This window comes from Pipistrellus hanaki, assembly GCF_964339955.1.
Source record: "Pipistrellus hanaki genome assembly, chromosome: 11".
Lineage (NCBI taxonomy): Eukaryota > Metazoa > Chordata > Mammalia > Chiroptera > Vespertilionidae > Pipistrellus > Pipistrellus hanaki.
In genome coordinates, this window is record NC_140513.1 from 1,389,592 (window position 1) to 1,409,638 (window position 20,047).

Below are 20,047 nucleotides of genomic sequence, written 5' to 3' on the forward strand. Positions count from 1 at the left end.
GACTGGAGAACGTGGGCGGGGCCTGTCGTGGAGGAGGGGCTTGTGGGGCGGGGCCTGCCGTGAAGGAGGGGCTTGTGGGGCGGGGCCTGTCGTGGAGGAGGGGCTTGTGGGGCGGGGCCTGCCGTGGAGGAGGGGGTGGAGAGTCCCGGTCCTCCCACCTCATTGTTGGTCCTAGCACTTTATTTAATTTTATTTATTTATTTTAAAAATATATTTTATTGACTTTTTACAGAGAGGAAAGGAGAGGGAGAGAGAGTTAGAAACATCCATCAGCCGCCCCCTGCACACCCCCCACAGGGGATGTGCCAGAAACCAAGGTACATGCCCCTGACTGGAATCGAACCTGGGACCCTTGTGTCCACAGGCCGACGCTCTATCCACTGAGCCACACCGGTTAGGGCTCCTAGCACTTTATGGATGGTACTTTGTGCAGCTGCTTGCGTACTTTAGCTATTAGCATTCTCACTCCCAGGAACTGATGCAATTGCTTTTTAAGTAATTTAGTGCTGCCCTGGGCCCACTGTCCCAAAGAGGTCTTGAATTCACGCAGGTCAGCAGGTCCCGCCCGCCCTCCTCCGGTCCTGGTCCTGGCCCCCTGACACCCTGGGAGGCTCTGTCCTCGCTGGGCCAGCGGCGGTGTGGGAACGCTTCCCTCCGGTGCTCCTCAGGAAATGACGGAGGCCGTCCCCAGGGCACTGCGCCCGCAGCTGTGGATTCGTTCTCGAAGACACAGACATGCTCAAACCCCCACGGGCCAGACTGCGCACCGGTTTCAACACCTTCAGAGCATGTAAATCATGCACAACTAGGTCACCGGAAAGAAAACCAGTCCTAAAAACAACCATAAAAGCTAACTACAAGCCCAGCAGGCATGCATGGCTCAGGGGTTGAGCCTCGCCCTATGAATCAGGAGGTCAGGGTTCGATTCCCGGGCAGAGCACATACTTGGGTTGCAAGATCCATCCCAGTATGGGGCTTGCAGGAGGCAGCCGATCCATGATTCTCTCTGGTCATGAATGTTTCTATCTCTCTTTCTTCCTTTCTGAAATCAATAAAAATATATCTTTAAAAAATTTAAAGGGGGCCGGGACCGGTTTGGCTCAATGGATAGAGCGTCGGCTTGGAGACTGAAAGGTCCCGGGTTCGATTCCGGTCAAGGGCATGTACCTTGGTTGCGGGCACATCCCCAGTAGGGGGTGTGCAAGAGGCAGCTGATTGATGACTCTCTCTCATCAATGTTTCTAACTCTCTCTCTCTCTCCCTTCCTCTCTGTACAAAATCAATAAAATATAAAGAAAAAAAAATTTAAAGGGGACTTATAACAGCTTCTGTTATAAACCCCTGTAGTTCCCCTAAAGAGTGGATGGGGGGTGGGGGGAGAGGGCGTGGGGGGCACCCAGCTCATTTATAAATAGGCAGGTCTCCCATCAGACATAAACATTTTACTGCGACTTCATAAGAAAAAAGAGGCAAACCAACAGTTTTAAAAAGGGAACCAGGAAAACCCAAATCAAAACAACACAAAACCACTCACATCCACAGGAAGTCTCAACGCAAAAACATTGCCCAGACCGAGGGCCAGCGATGGCAGGAGTGTGGGGGCTGGTCAGTCTCACGCTGCCCGAGGCCATGGACGGGCCCTTTGGAAAACAGCACCAACAGGCCACAGGAGAGAACACTGGCCCATAAGACACGCCACTTCCACAAAATGTGTTGTTTTCCATGAAGTCCGAGGGCCCCTGTCCTGCATGGAGCGCTTCCACGCCCAGGGACACACCCAGGAGCTGTGTGCTCGCACACACGGCCGAGGGGGTGCAGGGCCGCAGGAGGGCTCAGGGTCACCCCGGGACTCCCCAGTGCCCACTGCCGCCGTTGGGTAGGGAAAGGCATGGGCGCTGTCACGGGAGTGCCGTGCTTGGGCGTGAATGTGAATGAACAGCAGCACACACACCCGGACACCCACACGGGCATCACAGAAGCCAAGGACCTATTGATGGGAGAGAGCCACCCACCCGCTGGCTGACATACAATTCAGGAAGAACACTGCCCCATGGGCAGCGTGACATTGAAGATCCAGGGGTAATGCTGCAGGAGAGAGTGAGGCCCACAGCGTCAGTGCACCGGTGAGCTTGGGGGGATCGGAGGTGGGTAGCCTCGGAAAAGATTTGCTGAGGATCTCTGGGGTCTCGGCAGAGTCTGATTCTTGGCTCTGTGCTGAGCACGTGGGTTCTTACGCTGTGACGCTGCACTAAGCTGTACATTAATGGGTGTGTGTTTAAAAAATATTCTTTTATTGATTTCAGAGAGGGAGAGAGAGATAGAAGCATCCATGATGAGAGAGGACCGTGGATCGGCTGCCTCCTGCACGCCCCAGCTGGGGATGGAGCCCACAACCCGGGTCTGTGCCCTGACCAGGAATTGAACCGAGACCTCCTGGTTCATAGGTTGACACTCAATCGCTAAGCCATGCCAGCCAGATTGTACATGAATGTTTTTATTTTTTTAAATATATATTTATTTATTGGTTTCAGAGAGGACGGGAAAGGGAGAGAGATAGAAATATCCATGATGAGCCGAGACCAGTTTGGCTCAATGGATAGAGCATCGGCTTGGGGACTGAAGGGTCCCGGGTTCGATTCCAGTCAAGGGCATGTACCTTGGTTGTGGGCATATCTCCAGTAGGGGGTGTGCAAGAGGCAGCTGATCGATGACTCTCATCGATGTTTCTAACTCTCTATCTCTCTCCCTTCCTCTCTGTACAAAATCAATAAAATATATTTAAGAAAAGAAAAAAAATATCCATGATGAGAGAGAATCATTGATCAGCTGCCTCCTGCAGCCCCCCCCCGCACCCCACCCTCTCTCCCCCACTGGGGATTGAGCCCACAACCTGGGCATGTGTCCTTTGGACCCTTCAGTCCGCAGGCCGACGCTCTATCCACTGAGCCACACCGGCCAGGGCTGTACATGAATGTTTTCTGCATCTTCCTGTTTGTCATGTTTCACACGCACACAGAGATTTCAGAATAGGAAGCAAATGACAGGCTGTACGAACACAGACAGCAGCTGATGCCAGACATCGTATTATTTCACCTGTAAACACGCTGGCGCTTTCACAGCTGCAGTAGCACGATCCCACCCCGTCTTAAAGGAACAGTTACGCGGTCCGAACTCACAGTCTTTTGGTGACCTGGTAAATGTCATCACTGAGGCTGTTGGGATTGGGGTCCATGGTTTCAACAAAGACTCTCCCCGCCATTCAAGCGTCTGAGACCCCAGGGCCCAGGCCCCTCGCTGGCAGGCACCCCCTCCTGTCCTACCGGGGCAGTGCCACCCCGCGCCAGGGCCCTTCAGCACCCCACTTACCATGGCGCTGGGCTCCTGTGTCCGAGGCTGGCCAGTCCTGATGGCATGCCCGGGGCCGCCTCCCGGGACGCCTGGCACACATGTCAGAGTGTGGAGGGGTGGGGCGCTGGGAAGCACGAGGTGTCTAGTGAGACCCTCAGACCATCACGCTGACCACCCTCACCGTTTTCCACGTTGGTCAGTCCTCACGGGAGGGTATTTTCCCATTGATGTTGTAGAGAGAGTGGAAGGGAGGGGAGAGGGAGGGAGAGAGAAACATCAATGTGAGAGAGAACAGCAGTTGGTTGCCTCCCTCACACACTCCAACCGGGATCGGGGGATCGAGCCTGCAACTGAGACACATGCCCTTGAGTGGAATCGAACCTGGGACCCTTCAGTCTGGGGGCTGAGACTCTATCCATGGAGCCACCCTGGCCAGAGCCACCGTCATTGTTTCTGAGGGCAAGGCTCAGGGCGCCAGGTGCATTCACACGGCTGTGCAGCCGCCACCACCATCCTCCCCAGGCCTCTCTCACCTCCCACACAAGCTCTGCCCCATTCAGCACCCCCTTCCCACGCCCCTCCTCCCAGCTCCAGCCCGGCCCCGGCACTCTTGCTGGCCATAGGTGTCCCGATGCCGGACAGTTCATGGAAAGGGGACGGGAGACCCGCCTGCGGTGCCTGGCCCCTGCCTCAGCACAGTGATCAGAAGCACGTGGGGTGGCATGTCAGAGCTGCTGTTGATTTTAGTCTGACGGACACTCAGGCCCCGATGGACCTCGCTCTGTCCATCCGCCATCGATGGACACAGGTGGTGGCCACCCTCTGGCTCCTGTGGGCAGCGCTGCCCTGACAGGGCTGTGCAGACTTGGTGGGGACACAGGGGGCATGGTCAGCTCTGTGGGTCAGAGAGGCCACTCCCTCAGGGGTCGGGTGGGGAGGAGACCAGAAGGCAGTGGCCATGCCGTGGGGAGTGGACACAGCCCTTCCCAGCCCCAGACTCACACCGGAGCGTCTGTTCCTGTCTCCCGGGAACTCTGAGAAGACGGAGAAAACTGTCCATCGCACGGTCCTTGCGTTCCTCCGTAATCCCACGGGACCCCGGACCACCTCACAGGCCAGGACACAGAAGACGGCCCAGCTGGTGCGGCTCAGTGTGTTGAGCGTCAACCCACGAACCAAGAGGTTCCATTCCTGGTCAGGACTCATGTCTGGTTCCAGGCTCCATCCCCAGTTGGGGGGCGTGTAGGAGGCAGCCGGTCAATGATGTTTCTCTTTCATCACGTTTCTCTCTCCCTCCTTTCCCTCTCCCTCTCCCTTCCTCTCTCTCTAGAAATCAGCAATAAAAAACAACACAGGCGCCCTGACTGGTTTGGCTCAGTGGATAGAGCGCTGGCCTGCGGACTGAAAGGTCCCAGGTTCGATTCTGGTCAAGGGTATGTACCTTGGTTGTGGGCACATCTCTGGTAGGGGGTGTGCAGGAGGCAGCTGATGGATGTTTCTTTTTCATCGATGTTTGTAACTCTCTGTCCCTCTCCCTTCCTCTCGGTAAAATATCAATAAAATATATGAAAAACAAAACAACACAAAAGACGAATGCCTTGTGCAACCTCACACGCTGGGGGACAGTCCCCCGCCCCCCAGTGTGGCCGCAGCCACGGAGCCACGTGAGGCTACGGAAGTTTTCATTGTATTTATTTTTAATTAAAGTTTGATACTCAGTTCAGTGTTGGGCAAACTTGTACATATATTTGGGTCTCCTCTGACGACACAGTTTGGGACCCGGAGTCCCCATCGCATGTGTCGGGGAGAACGTGGTGCCTGCGGACATGTGTGTGAGGGTAAAGCACACAGTGGGTTTTGGAAACTTGGATCTGAAAAGAGGGACGTAAAGTACCCCATCAGCGCGTCTGCAGGCCGATTGCACGTGGAGAGGACGCTATTTCAGACACACCGGCTTAAATAAAGTGTGTCGCTAGAATGGCTTCCGCTCACCGTGAGCCACACACGGGAATACAGTCCTTGTGGGCCCTGGACAGCGTGAGTGAGAAGAGCCAGACACAAGCCACACGGCATCTGATCCATTTATAGAATCGTCCAGAACGGGCAGCTCCCCGGAGACAGATGCAGCGCGGCGGGCAGGGTGCGGGGGGGACAGCCAGGGGCGTGGGTACACTGCAGGGCGATGGGATGTCCCAGGACTCAGGCCACTGGCGCTGGGTCAGGCCGGGCAGCAGGGTCAGCAGGCACTCCCCTCGGCAGTGCCCACCTTTTGCGCCAGGAAGGGCCCGGGATGGGGCTGCCTCCCGCCAAGGCCAAGGGCAGTACTGACAGCTCTGGGCGGGGCTGTGGAGTTCTCTGGGTCCTGCGTTCTGACCCCCGAGAGCCTATGCTGCAGGCACCACAGCCAGAGCCCTTGGGTCAGCCACCTGGCACTTGAAAATAGAAGCCGCTCAGCCAGTGTGGCCCAGTGGTTGAACATCGACCTATGAACCAGGTCACATGCATGGGCTGTGGGCTTGATCCCCAATAGGGGGCCTGCAGGAGGCAGCCAATCAATGATTCTCTCTCATTGTCTCTCTCCTCCCCTCCCCCTTCTCTCTGTAATCAATAAAAATATATTTTAAAAAACACATCCCAAGCTGAAACCGGTTTGGCTCAGTGGATAGAGCATCGGCCTGTGGATTCAAGGGTCCCAGGTTCGATTCCAGTCAGGGGCATGTACCTTGGTTGCAGGCACATCCCCAGAGGGGGGTGTGCAAGAGGCAGCTGATCGATGATTCTCTCTCATGGATGTTTCTAGCCCTCTCTGTTCCTCTCTGTAAAAAAATCAATAAAATATGTATTTTTTAAACCAACCAAACAAAAACACACACATAGCCAAAACTGGGACTCAGGGAAGTGTTGTGATTGGCTCAGGACCACACAGTGGGCGGGTGGGCCTCCCAGTGGAGCTGGTCAGTGGGGCTAGATAAGGGGCAGCCAGGTGGCGACAGCGCCTCCCACGGGCACCAGGGGGCAGCAGAGGGCCGCCGGCGCGGCTGGCTGCTCCAGCCTGTGTGGGGCCCGGGCTCATCACTCAGGTTGGTCCTCTGCCCAGGCAGGAAGGCCAGGGCTCAGGACAGAGGCCCTTCTAGCTGGGGGGGCTCCCTGTGGAGACAGGCATGGATGGGGCACCGTGACGAGGCACCGAGGGAGGGCTGGGAGCCGTGCTCTGCCACAAGCACCGTGCAAAGCCTCTGGGTGATCAGTGCCATTCACTCAGCCCGGGGTGTCGGACCGGGTGGGTGCTCTCCTTTCTGCAGGGGAGGAGCGGGCATGGCCAGGGGAGGATGGTCCAGCTGGCTCTCGGAGCGGAGGCTGGAGGGGCAGGGGTTCAGGCTCCGTGCCCGCTTTGCGGTGAGATGGTCTGCTTTTGTCTCGGTCAAGGCTGGCGCCTTCCATGCAGAGGCAGAGTCCTTCCTGAGCGGCCACCGTGGTGCCACACCCGTTTCCTGCGAGGAAGGATGCTGGCCAGGAGCGGGAGCTCATGGGGAGCTCAGGGCCCTCGGCTCCACTCTTCTGCTCCCCCTCGGGCCCTGTGTGCCCTCAGAGGCCAGCCCCCCCCTCTCGGAGTCCGGGAAGGGGCAGGTCTTAGGGCGGAGGGCCCAGGGGACCCTCTCGGGTTGGAAATGAGTGTGAGGTGTCCCTGTGCCCCGGGGTGGACAAAGGTGCAGGTTCAACCACAAGAGTCCAAGGCAGGGCCCCTCACCCCAGATGGTCTGCCCCCCACCTGCCTCAGAGCAGGGCACTGGGTGGCCCATCCGTCAGGGTGAGGACCAGGGGCTCCTGACAGCCGAGTCAGAATCCACTTCGGGGCCAGATGGGCTCTGTATGTCCCTAAGCCCCCTCCTCGTCGTCCTCCCAGTGTCCCCTCTCCCCCTGTCCCCTTCTCCTGTCCTCCCCTCCCCCTGTTCCCCTCTCCTGTCCTCCCCTCCCCCTGTCGTAGGAGGCCAGCTGCAGATGCCCACCCCCTCCGGTCCAGGCCGGGGGCAGAGTACAGGGCAGGGTCAGGGCCCAGAAGCGGGCAGGGGGCGCGGCCCCGGGCCGGCCTGGCCCCTCTCCTCCCCTCTCCGTTATTCATCTCAGCCCGGGCCGGCCTGGCCCTCGGGCCGCCGCGCGGCCAGTGCCGGCCTCCGGGTCAGGGCAGGGGAGCCCCTCCTTTGTGCGGGCTCGGAAGGGAGCTTCCTGCCGGTCCCTCGCCAGGCGGATGGAACGGGGCTGTGGGCGCGGACCGCCGGCCTGGCATCCCGCGGGGCCGCCCGGCGGGCCGGGGCCGGGAGCCTCCCCAGGCGGGGCCCCGCCAGTGTCCGTCCTCCCCGAAGCGCCACGCGGAGCCCCAGCGCGGCCAGGGCGCCTCCGGTTCCCGGGCGGGACGGGAGAAAGCGGAGGAGCGACCCGCCATCCGCCCCCCGGCGAGACGCGGGCCCCGGGCACAGCCCCCCAGGCCGGGGTCAGAGCCCCCCGGGTCCGGGTCAGAGCCCCCGGGGTCCAGGTCAGAGCCCCCCGGGTCCGGGTCAGAGCCCCCGGGGTCCGGGTCAGAGCCCCCCGGGTCCGGGTCAGAGCCCCCAGGCCCGGGTCAGAGCCCCCCAGGCCCGGGCGCCGCTAGCGGGTCCCCGGCTCCCGCCTCCGCAACTTCGTGAGGCGCCGCGGCAGGAAGTGGCGGGGGCGGGGGCGGGGGCGGGGCGCCCGGGCCCGGGCGGCGCTCGGTCGGGGAGGGGCCACTCACAGCCCCGCCCCCACCGCCGTGGCCCCGCCCCCGTCCCCGCCGCGCCCCCCGCCCCCGGCGCCCCCCGCCCGGCCCAGAGCCGCTGCGCCCCCAGTCGGAGCGGGTCCGGAGCGCGGAGCCGGGCGGCGGCGGGAACAAAGCGGCGGAGGGCGGCCGGGCCGGGGCGCGGAGCGGGGACCCGCCGGCCTTTGTCTCGGCGGGGCGGGCGGCGGGCCCGGGCGCAGGATGCGGCGCGCGGCGGGGCGGGCGGCGGGCGGCGGCGGACGGCGGGGAGCCGGGCGCGGGGCCCGCGGGGACGCGCGCGTGTGAGGGGCCGGCGCCGCCCGGAGCCCCGGGCCGCACGTGGGCGGGAGCCGAGCCCGCGGGGCCGGAGGAAGGCGGGAGCGGCAGCGGGGCGCCCGCCTGAAGCCCCGCCCGCCGCGCAGCCCGGAGTCCGGGCGGGATGCCCCGGGGCCGCGGCTGCCGGGCCGCGCGGCGCTGAGGGCGGCGGGCGCCATGGAGCCGTGGCGGCAGTGCGGCCGCTGGCTCATCGACTGCAAGGTGCTGCCGCCCGACCACCGCGTGGTGTGGCCGGCCGCCGTGGCCTTCGACCTGGCGCAGGCGCTGCGGGACGGCGTGCTGCTGTGCCAGCTGCTGCACAACCTGGCGCCCGGCTCCATCGACCTCAAGGACGTCAACTTCCGCCCGCAGATGTCCCAGGTGAGGGCGCGGGGGGCCGGTGCCGGGGCGCGGGGGCCGGGGACTGGGGGCCGGGGGCCGGGGCCGGGGACTGGGGGCCGGTGCCGGGGCGCGGGGGGCCGGGCGCGGGGGGCGCACCCCGGGGCGCGGAGCCGGCTGCTCCGAGGGCGGCTCCGGGAGGCGCGAAGTTGACCCAAGTGTCTGCAGCCGAGGGCGCGGCCCGGGCGCGGGGAGACCAGCCGGCGGGGCGCCCCGCTCCGCCGCCCGCGCTGCCCCCGGAGGCGGAGGCCGGCCAGGGTCCCGTCCGGCCCCGGGGAGCTCGCTGCGCCCGGGGCCTCGACGGGCGTCGCGGGGATCGGGCTCTGCTCCGGTTGGACGCGTGGAGGAGGCGGCGGAGGCCGGGCCGGGGCGCGGCCTGGGGGCCCGCAGGGCGCAGGGGGCGGGGGACCGGGCGCCGCCTCCTCGGCCTCCGCCTCCTCCGGGACCACCGAGGGCTGCGCCGGCCTCGGGCCCCGCAACTCGGTGCGGAGGGGCCCCCTCGCCTTTCCCGCTGGAGCCCTCGGCGGGCGCCCTCCGGGCGGCTTTGTGGTGGCCGCGGCCGTGCGGTCGCTGTTTGGCAGGAAAATGTCTGCTCCGCTGGCGGGGCTGCCGTCCTGGCCCTGTAAAGGGAACTTGGCTAAGACTTAGGGGGAACCGAGGCTCTCCTCCCCTTCCTGGGGTCCCGGGCCCCCCACCCCGCAGGCTTTGGGGGTCCCGGCCTGGGCCTGGCCTCCCTGCCCCGTCCTGTCCTCATGTCCTCATGGCCCCGGGCGAGCCGGTGCACAAGGGCCATTCACAGGGCGGCCGGGAAGGGCGGTGAGTCACCGCTCTCCAGGCTGGTGGCCTCTGCCCTTTGGCTGTGACTGCGTTTCCAGGGAGATGGGGATCTCCCCCTGCGGGCAGGGTCCTGCCCTGAGGGTCCTGCCGCCTGCTCCTCAGTCCTCACCCGGCACCCGCCGGGACCAAGGAGGTCCCGCCCTGCAGCCTCGTCCTCGGGGCTCCCCAGCCAGTCCGTCCTTAGGCACTGCCGGTGCCCGCAGCCCGAGGCCAGACCGGCTCTGCACAGAGTGGGTCTCAGACCCAGTGCCCTCCCCTGCCCCTCCCCCCAAACAGAAGGAGGGTGCTGAGGCAGAGCACCAGGAGTGGGAGTGCCTGCCTCTGGCTACGGGCAGGGGCTGCCCAGGCTTGCTGCTCCTGGCGGGTTTCCACCCAAGTGGCCGGGGGACCAGGGCAGAGGGCACAGCGTGGGGTGGGTGGGTCTGCATCGCAGAGGCGGGAATTGGGGGGCCGCTGGGTCCTGGAGCTGCCCCTCCCCAGCTGGGGTTCCGGCGGGGTGGGGAGGGGGGCTGGCGGTGGCCGGTGGCTTGGCTCCGCCCCTGTGCCGGAGGTGCAGAGGCCTCCGGGGTCTCTGGAGCCTTTGGTGGGCACCCCCTGCCCTGGCCCCGGTGAAGGGGTGTGAAGGGGGCTGGGTGGTCGGAGAACCAGGTGGGTGTCTGTGTCTTTGTGGCCACGTGCTCTGGTTGAAACCTGGCACTGTCACCTCCCAGGTAGGTGACCGGCTTTGGGCCTCAGTTTCCCCATCTGTATAATGGGGCCATACTAGTCGCCACCTCCTAGCCACACTGTGCGGGTTCGGTGAGGGAGGACGGTCACCGGGACGCTGTGACTCCTGTCCTCTGGGGGGGGAAGAGGGCTGGCCTCCCGACCTGCCTCAGAGGCGGGGCTGGTCACACGCATCTCAGCATGGCTGTGGCAGGCCTGTGTGTTCACAACGCCAGGGGCCTGGTCTGTACCACCAGCGGCTGTGCAGGGACTGGGAGCGCCTTGGGGTTAGTGGCAAAACACACTTGAACTTAGGTCTCCCGTCTGGGACCCTTTAAGCAAGTTGTGGCTTCAAGGCTGCCCTCGGCCGTCTTGCTGGCTTTCTGAAGTTCCTGGTTCGTTTCTTAGGTTGTTCATGGCATGTGTGTATGTGCGTGTGTGTGTGTGTGTGTGTGTGTGTGTATGTGTCCGGGGGATGGGCGGGTGGGGAGCGCGGGCCTGTTGACCGTGGGCACCTGACCACTGTGCCGCCGGTCTCGGTCTGCGGTCCTGCTCGGAGGCCTCCGTGATGTCCCGTCGGCTCCGAAGGCCGTGCCGCCTCCCGTGGTGACATCATCTCTCAGAGGCAGCTTTTGGGGTTGGTCTCAGCTGGATGATTGGCCCTACAGGAGCTCAAGAGCAGCGTGCACTCATTGAGCACCCGCTGTGTGCAGGGCCGGCCCGCGGAGGTATACACCGAGTCCACGCTTCTCTCGGCACGCCCTGCTGGAGTCGGCAGGGTCTGCTTTATTTATTTTTTTGTTCCAGTGCCCGGCGGCCACCTTGGCTGTAATTAAGCTAATTAGGTCTGGCCACAATCTGCTGATCGCAGGAGGAGCACAGGCGGCCGGGGCGGCTCCGGGCGTGCGGTCCTGAGGTTGCTGATGCCAGCAGAGAGCCCTGGCGGTTGGTTCGCCGTCTGAGCCTCAGGGCGCCCCCCGCCCAGCCTGGTGCCCACACCGCCCTGGCGGGCATGCTCCCGGGAAGAGACTGGGCAGCCGGGCTGTGGGGACACTGCGCAGACCGGGGCCGGGGCGTTTCTCCTCGCGCACACCTCCAGCACAGCGCTGCCCCGCCCCGCCCCCGTGCCGTCTCTGTCCATCCTGTGCGGGGCTCTTGCTGGAAGACTGGCCCTGCTCTGAGCCTCTTCTTCCCGGAGGAGCGAGTCCAGAGGCCCCCTCCTCTGGGAGGTCCCCTCTGATTTCCCTCGCTTCCCTCCTGCGGGTGGCGAGCCTGCCTCGGCCCCAAGTACCTGCTGTATCCCTAACCCAGCCCTTCCCCACTTTTTATATATATATATATATATATATATATATATATATATATATATATATACATATATATATATATGTATGTATATATATATTTTATTGATTTTTTTACAGAGAGAAAGGGAGAGGGATAGAGAGGTAGAAACATCGATGAGAGAGAAACATCTATCAGCTGCCTCCTGCACACCTCCTACTGGGGAATGTGCTCACAACCAAGGTACATGCCCTTGACCGGAATCGAACCTGGGACCCTTGAGTCCTCAGGCTGACGCTCTATCCACTGAGCCACACCAGTTTCGGCCCTTCCCCACTTTGGTTCACTTTCCTTACCACTTGGGAGCCGTACTCTCGCCGGATCGGTTTGGAGAGGGACGCCAGCCCTGGGGGTGGTCGTCGGTTCCCGCCCTTTCGGCCGTGTCTTCCTCCCTGGGTCCCCCAGGGCTTGGTACCCTTGGCCCCTTGTCTTGAAGGGGTAACTGTCACGCCCTGTGCTGCTTGGCGAGGGGCTGGGTGGGCCAGCGGGGACCCGCAGCGGGTGATGGCTGGATGCCTGTGGACCGAAAGAGTGGCCTTCAGGTGGCCAGGAGTCCCCGAGGGCGAGCAGGAGGCTCCTGGGTCCCGCGGGCGGGGTTTGGGACAGCGGGTGGCCGGGAGCAGAGATGGGGGCTGATTCCAGGGCCACAGGGCCCTCTCCTCCCTGTAGGCGGATTAAAACAAGATACACGTTTTAACTGATTTCAGAGAGGAAGGGAGAGGGGGAGAGAGACACATCGGTGATGAGAGAGAACCGTGGCCGGCTGCCTCCTGCATGCCCCCCACTGGGGATGGAGCCTGCACACTGGGCCTGTGTCCTGGGCGGGAATCGAACCGTGACCTGGTTCCTAGGTCGACGCCCAATTACTGAACCGCACCAGCCGGGCACCGTTAATGTTAAAAGTACATTTTATTCTGCTCGCGCTCTCCACAGGGGAGTGGCACTCGGATCTCGGGGGGTGAGGAAATTCGTTCTTTTTACCCTAAAGCGCAGACGCACACGGAGAGCGGAACAGACGACCGTGCATCTGTGGCATGGAACTTTCACGCGGGAGGTGTAGGAAGCGAGCCTGGAACAGCTCCTTCGGGGGGCGGTAATGAAAAGAAACACGGTTTCCTGGGCATTAGTGCTTCTACTCGGGCGCTGGGCGCAGCCGCCGCAGGAGTCCCGGGAGCGGCCGGGCTGGGGTGGAGAGCAGAGGCTGACGGGCCAGGGTCTGACTTCAGCATCGACCCAGCGACTGGCCTGCCCGGAGCGGCCTGCCCCGAGCGGACTGCCCCGAGCGGCCTGCCCCGAGCGGACTGCCTGTGGCACAGGCCCCCAGGCGTGGGTCTGGGCTCGGCTGCCCAGGTCCTGGCAGGGTGGCCTGGCCGGCGTGGAGTGGACTGGCTGTGCGGTGGGCACAGGGCGAGGGCCGGCTCGCACGGCCTCGGCTGAGATGGAGCGAGGCCGTGTTCTGGGCGGAGAGGCCATTGTGAGGGGCTGGGCCCGGGAAATGGGTGTCTCCGCACCTGGACTGGGGGCTAAGGGGGGACCAGGCCGGGATGGGGGGCTGACAAGGGGAGGAGCCACGGGGAGCCCCCACCCCAGGCCTCATGTGAGCCCTTTCTTGCCAGGAGGCCCAGGTGACTACGCTGGCCCGTCCTCCTGTGTTCAGGCCGTGGCTGTGGCCGTGGTCGTGGCTGCCCGTTTGCGGGGAGGATCACCCAGGAAAGCCAGTGCTGGTGGGGCTGGTGCGGGGGGGCCCTGGGGGAGGCAAGTGCCCAGACCCCAACCCGCAGCCCTGCGGCTGAGGCCCCACCGTGGTCCTCCCTGCTGACTGCCCCCTCCCAGTGCGGGTCCAGCGTGAACCCCCGTCTCAGGCCTTGGGGGCCAGACGGTCTCTGTCGCAGCTGTGAGCTCTGGGCTCACGGCGGGAAGCGGCCGGTCTGTGTGGACGCACGGCGGTGCCCGTACAATGTGGGAAATGAAACTGGAATTCTGTAGGATTTTATGTGTCAGGAAATACCGTTCTTTTGATCTTCCCTCCCAACCGTTTAAAAAGACGGGGGCCTGTCTGGGCCCGTGAGCTGTGCTAAGCCGGGGGCGGGCCTCCGAGCCCTGCCCTTGTCCTCTGTCCCCGGGGATGGGCCTGGCAGAGCTGTGTGGGTGCAGGCCCCCCTGGGACTCCTTTCCCCCTGCACGTGGCCTTGGCGCTGTGCTCAGCGGGGTGGCTGCCAGCTCATCCCTGGGGTGGAGGGGGGTGCAGCCCTGGACCCTCTCAGACTTGGTTCAAATCCCGCCTCACCTGGCTGCAAACCGCCCCCTACCTCGGGCCTGTGAGCTCGTCTCTAGAAGGAGGTGTCTGACCGAGGACAGAGGTGCTGAGGGGCCCAAAGCTCTCAGCCCAGTGTCGGCTCTGATAGGTGCTTGGTGGATGGAGACATCCCCCCCAAGCCCACGTGGGGTGCCCTCCTCTCCCTGGGCACCTTTTGGCTCTTTGAAGCCTGGCGCTGGGGCTCCCCCCCCCCCCCCCCGTGACTGCCCCGCCCCTACCCCCGCGCCCTGACACATGCCGGGAGAGACCTGGACAAGCCCCCGCTCGGTCCCTGAACCGCCCGTCTCAGGCCTGTGGCCAGCAGCTGGAGCTGCCACGACTGTTTTGGTTTCTGAATCCAAGAGAAAGAACAGCAAACAGGGCGCAGAGGAGGCGGCTGTGGCTGCAGTGTGCGGACTGCGGGGCCGGGGGGGGGGTGGGGGGGGGCGGCACCAGACCAGGCTCCCCTCCGGCCGCAGGTTCGGGGTGTCCGCACAGCTGGGACAGCATGTCCGTGTGGCGGGTCCGCTGCCGGTTGGTGCCGAGCACGTGAGGGTGAGCGCGGTGCTTTCCACACGCCGCCTCCGTGTCGGCGCCCGCGGGGCTTCTGCGGCTTGTTTCCTGTGTTTTGGCTTCAGAGGCAGCGTGCACGCCGTGTCGGTGAGAGCGGCCGGGCAGGCGGGGGCCCGGGGACAGCTGCCACCCGTCCCTGTCCCTCCGTCCATCCTCGGGCCTGGACTTGCCCGCCTTCCCCACGCCAGAGCCCCGGGCCCATGGCCTGGGGGGCGGGCTGGCGGGGAGGGGTGGTCCTGGTCCCTCATGCTCATGACACCCACATCCTGAGACCCTCCTCCTTGCCCCCAAGCTCTCTGACTCTTTTTTTAAAAATATATATATATTTTATTGATTTTTTACAGAGAGGAAGAGAGAAGGATAGAGAGGTAGAAACATCGATGAGAGAGAATCATCCGTCAACTGCCTCTTGCACACCCCCCACTGGGGATGTGCCGGCAACCAAGGTACATGCCCCTGACCGGACTCGAACCCAGGACCCTTCAGTCCGTAGGCTGACGCTCTATCCACTGAGCCAAACCGGTTTCGGCTGACTCTTCTTTATTTTTCTTTATTTTTTTAAAATCGTTCGAGGCTCTTGTTTGTTTTTTTAAAATATATTTTATTGATTTTTCACAGAGGAAGGGAGAGGGACAGAGAGTTAGAAACGACAAAAGAGTCACATCGATCAGCTGCCTCCTGCACACCCCCTACTGGGGGATGTGCTTGCAACCCAGGTACATGCCCTTGGCCGGAATCGAACCCGGGACCTTTCAGTCCGCAGGCCGACGCTCTATCCACTGAGCCAAACCGGTTTCAGCAAGCCCTCTGACTCTTGCTCTGCTCCCCTCCCCCCTCCCCCCTCCCGGGCTCGGCTTGCCTGCTGCTGCTTCTCCCACAGGCACAGTCCTGGGCGCAGGGCTCTGTGCCCGCAGCACCTGTCGGTGGGCCTTGCTCGCTGCCCCCTGGAGCCCCGCCCCCATCTCCGCAGGTGAGGCCGGGCCGGCGGGATGTCAGCTTCCTCTCTCCAGGAGCGGGTGTGTGTGTGTGTGTGTGTGTGTGTGTGTGTGTATGCGTGCATGTGTGTGTGTGTTCATGTGTATGCGTCCCTGTGTGTGTGTGTGTGTGTGTGTGTGTGTGTGTGTGTGTGTTTATGGTCTGCCTGGCCTCTGCAGTGGGCTGTTCGGGGCTGTGTCCCCGCTCCCGCAGCCCCGGAGGCCCCGCTGGCTCTGTCCGCCTGTCTGCTCGGGAGCTCTGTCCGCCTGTCTGCTCGGGAGCTCTGCCCGCCTGTCTGCTCGGGAGCCTCGGTCGCCCGCCGGCCAGGAGCCAGGACACGGGTCCGCCCAGCAGCAGGCTCTCTGAGGCCGGGACCGTGGCTGTGGCTGAGCCGTGCCCTGGACCGGCTCTTGGGCCTGTGCTGCCCCCTCCCTCCCGCTTGGGCCTGTGGCTGGGGCGGTCTCCTCCCTGGGTGAGCCGGTGCCCGCGGCCTCTCTTTTCTCCGCTCGGTAGAGAGACGTTTTCGCGATCCGCTCCCTCTCGCGCAGTCCGGCCCCGGAGAAGCTGCTGCCATCTCACCGGTGTGCTTTGTGCTAACTTAGCAGCTTAAACGGAACATCTGTTCGCCGGCCGGCGGGAGGGCAGCCGCAGGTGGAGCCGAGTGGGTGGGCTTGTCTCTCCGCGGGTACAGGCTCGCCGCAGACCCACCGCGGAGGGTCACTGGGCACCGGGAGGCCACGCCGTCACCCTGGGGTGCAGGGGCGCCCGGGCGTTTGTACTTGGCCCCTCAGGCCCCTGAGGGTAGCAGGCACTTCCTTGGTTGAGGTTGGACCAGAGGCCAGCCGTGGGCCCCCCAAAACAGAGGTACCCGACCCCTCACTGCCAGTGTTGGGGCTCCCACAGCCAGGGCTTAGGGGAGAAGCGACTTCTGTCTGCACAGCCCCCACGTGCCCAGGGGACCCGGGACCCGCGCCTGGGGGCGGTGGTGGGCAGGAGCCAGGCGGGGCCGGAGCCCCACTGCGGCCACATGTGGCCCTGAACAAGCTGCTGCTATTTCCTTTTCCTTTTATTTATTTATTTTTTTTAATGCATCTTTATTGATTTCAGAGAGGAAGGGAGGAGAGAGACAGAAACATCAGTGATGAGAGAATCATGGATTAGCTGCCTCCTGCACACACCCCCAACCCCTGCATTGGGGATGGAGTCCACTACCCCGGCAGGTGCCTTGGCTGGAAATCGAACCGTGACCTTCTGGTTCCTACATAGGTAGATGCTCAACCACTGAGCCACCCCGGCCGGGCTGGCCACGCCTCTTAGTCGCCCTCCCCCCATGCCCACACCTCAGCGCTCCTCGGTGCAGGGCTGCCCTGTGGCCGCCGTGGGCCGACGCCCCTGGCCGGGCTCCTGCTTGCTGGTTCCCACCCTTCCCTCTGGAACCGGCTGCTCCCCGTGGCATGCCCTCTGGGGACCCCGCAGGCACCGGGGTCCGAGTGGCTGCGTGGTGGGAAGGGACCGGGCCGGGCACAGGCGGCTCCCGTGGAGGGAGGACCCCTGGTCCCAGGGTCACTTCAGGGGTCGGGTTCTGGTGTGGGGGGGGGGCTGCCCCTTTTCTCCGGGGCCTGCCTTCCCCGCTGCCTTTGGAGCTGCTGCTTCCTTTAAGGTTGGCCAGCCTCTCGCCTCCCCCAGGGAGTCTGCCAGGATTTCACCAGCTCTCCCTGCAGCTCCTATAGGTCATCTGGAGCTTCCACTTCTCAGGGAACATTTACTGAGCAAAGACCCGGGCGAGGGGAAGGTGGGCGAGAGCTGGCATCTCCTTTTGGGGGTCTGGAGCCCAGGGTGAGAGAGCAGAAGGGGCCCTGGACCCCCGAGTGGCTCTCACTGCCAGGGGAGGCGACAGGAACTCAGAATCACGGCTCGCAAAGGCTCCGGGGAGGCAGGGGGTGGGGTGCTGAGGAGCCGGGAGGGGGCGGAGGACACCCTGTGCCTGGAAGTGGCTTCAGGAAGTCCCTAAGTGGCTGCGGTGCTGGGAACGGATTGGGAGCAGGCCCGGAGCCCGGAGCCGGGAGCCGGGAGCCGGGAGCCGGGAGCCGGGAGCCGGGAGCCCGGAGGCTGGGAGGATGCGGTCACCAGGCAGGCAAACGGGTGGGGGGTGAGGAGGTGCCGATGTTGGCTGGGGCAGCGGCCCTCCCGATTCGGCCCCCGTTGGCCCAGGGCCAGGGAGGCGGCTCTCCCCTGTCCCTGCGGATCTGCCCGGGGCCGGCGGGAGGAGGGCCTGAGCCCGCCCGGTCCTCTGTCTGCCTCGGGGCTTCCTGCTGCCCTCCTGGCCGGGGCGCTGACCGCACGCCGTCCGTCCGGCTGGATGCGGGGCCTCGCAGGCCCTGCCGGGGAGACAGGCCTCTGCCTCTGCCACGCGTGGACATGGCCCCGGCCCTCTCCTCCCCGCTGCCTCCTGCACGCCCCCTACTGAGGATCAAGCCTGCAACCAGGGCATGTCCCCTTGACTGAACTCAAACCCGGGACCTCCTGTTTCCTAGGTTGACGCTCAACTGCTGAGCCCCGGCCGCCGGCCCAGCAGCCACTTTTATTTTTGTGCTGATGGTTCCCGCCGATTAGAAGCCTGTGAATTACTTACAGGCAAGCGTGTGTACTTCCGGGAGCAAAGGCCTTGCACGGGGGGGCGGGGGGGGGGCGGGGGGGGGCGGACCACGCACGGAGGGTGGCCCTTCCATCCTGCGGGTCCCGGGGGCACAGGGAGGCGGGACCAGCTTCACACGCCCCCACCGGAGCGTGTCCCACTGCGTACCCACTCACCACGGACCCACTGGGGACCCCAGCCCCCGGCACAGCCAGCGGCCAGCGCTGACCAGTGTGGCTGGACCACCCACAGGGAGCGGGGGTGGAGGGCCGGCGTGGGGACCGTGTGCAGTGAGGACCGGGATGGACTCGACAGCCCCTGGGAGGCCCCCTCAGACCTGGCCCCACCCTGGGGGGCCCCCTCAGACCTGGGCCCACCCTGGGCGGCCCCCTCAGACCTGGCCCCACCCTGGGCGGCCCCCTCAGACCTGGCCCGCGGGGCCGGCCTTTCCACGGGGCGCTGTGGCCGCCCTCTGGCGGGAGAACAGGCGGGCTTTGTGCGGAGGAGGCTGGCCGGCTGGTGGGGCTCGGCTGCTCTGGGCATCCTCCGGGACTCGGAAAGGTCACGGGGTCAGTTCCCAGTCAGGTTTCCGGTTCCATCCCTGTCAGGGTGCATCCAAGAGACAGCAGATCTCTGCCCCCCCCCCCCCCCCCCCGACCTCCACCCCGGCTTCCTCTCTAAAATCAATTTGTAAAACGTCCCGCTTTTTAAAATAAAAGGTGGGCTGTGGGTGTCCAACCACTGAGCCGTATGGTGACATCACCCTGGGCCATCCGGACTCCAGGCCCATCGAGAACCGGAGGGCAGCCCGCCGGCGGGGCTCAGCAGCTGAGCGTCGACCTCTGAACCAGGAGGTCAGGGTTCAACTCCCAGTCAAGGCACAGGCCCAGGTTGCGGGCTCCATCCCGTGGGGGCGTGCAGGAGGCAGCTGGTCAATGATTCTCTTTCATCATTGATGTTACTCTCTCCCTCCTCCTCCACCCCTTTCCTTTCTGAAATCAAATGCATACAAGTTTTTTAAATGCTGCATTTCAGGACTGAAGACAGCGTCGGGGTAAGCGGGAATGTGTCAGCAGGGAACGCGCTGGCCAGACTCCATCCACACGCCCTGAGTGTAAGGCTCCCAGAGGCACCTGGGGTCAGAGGGGCTGGGACATGGACACAGTCCATCTTGGGACCAGTGGGAAAGGGGTGAACCTGGTGACCCTCTGACCCGGGGAGGGGGCTGGGAGAGGCTCACGTGTGGCCACCCAGTCCTGGGACCCTTTGGTCTGCAGGCCGATGCTCTATCCATTGAGCCGCACCGGCCAGGGCCAGGCTTCCATGTTTAGCTCTGCTGTGTGCCCTGGAGGAAGCCGCTCACCCTCTCTGTGCTGCAGCAGCCTCACCTGTCCTGGGGGCCACAGCTGCTCCTCATGGGAGTGTGGGTGACGGTGTGTGCGCCCCCTGAGGGCTTTCCGCTCCCAGTCAGCACCCGCCTCTCCTCCTTCCCCTCCCCCAGGGGACGCACAGGCCCTTCTGGACCCCTGGCATGGACCCCGAGGGCCCTGCTCTTCTACTTCCTCAGTCCCAGCGGGCACAGCCCAGCCGGAAAGAGGGCAGGGCAGGCGGTTTCGGGAAGGACTTTGGCAAAGGGACCGGACAGGTGTGAGAGCAGGCGGACAGCCAAGCCGGGAGGTGGCACCCCGAAACAGACCAAGGTCTCAAGGGGGTGGGCCACATGGACGTGCGGAAGTGAGCAACATGAACGGGGTGCTTGTGAACAGGGGGCGGGCCATGTGATTGGTCGCAAGTGTGCACATGACAGGGGTGGGGCCACGTGATTGGCTGCAAGTGTCCGTGTGAACGGGGG

The 20,047-nt window shown here is 64.0% G+C and overlaps 1 protein-coding gene across 3 annotated transcripts in view; it reads left to right on the forward strand.

The window, feature by feature from the left end:
* The first annotated feature begins 8,161 nt into the window (after positions 1 to 8,161).
* The window catches only part of VAV2 (vav guanine nucleotide exchange factor 2), a 62,433-nt gene continuing 50,547 nt past the window's right edge, over positions 8,162 to 20,047 (forward strand). Inside the window, exon 1 of one of the 3 annotated variants that reach the window (XM_084899648.1) lies at positions 8,162 to 8,812. In XM_084899648.1, coding sequence (XP_084755774.1) covers positions 8,609 to 8,812 — 204 coding nt within the window. In that variant the 5' untranslated portion in view covers positions 8,162 to 8,608. The remainder of the gene's footprint in view (positions 8,813 to 20,047) is intronic. The other 2 variants (XM_084899649.1, XM_084899650.1) reach the window with 2 other exon arrangements.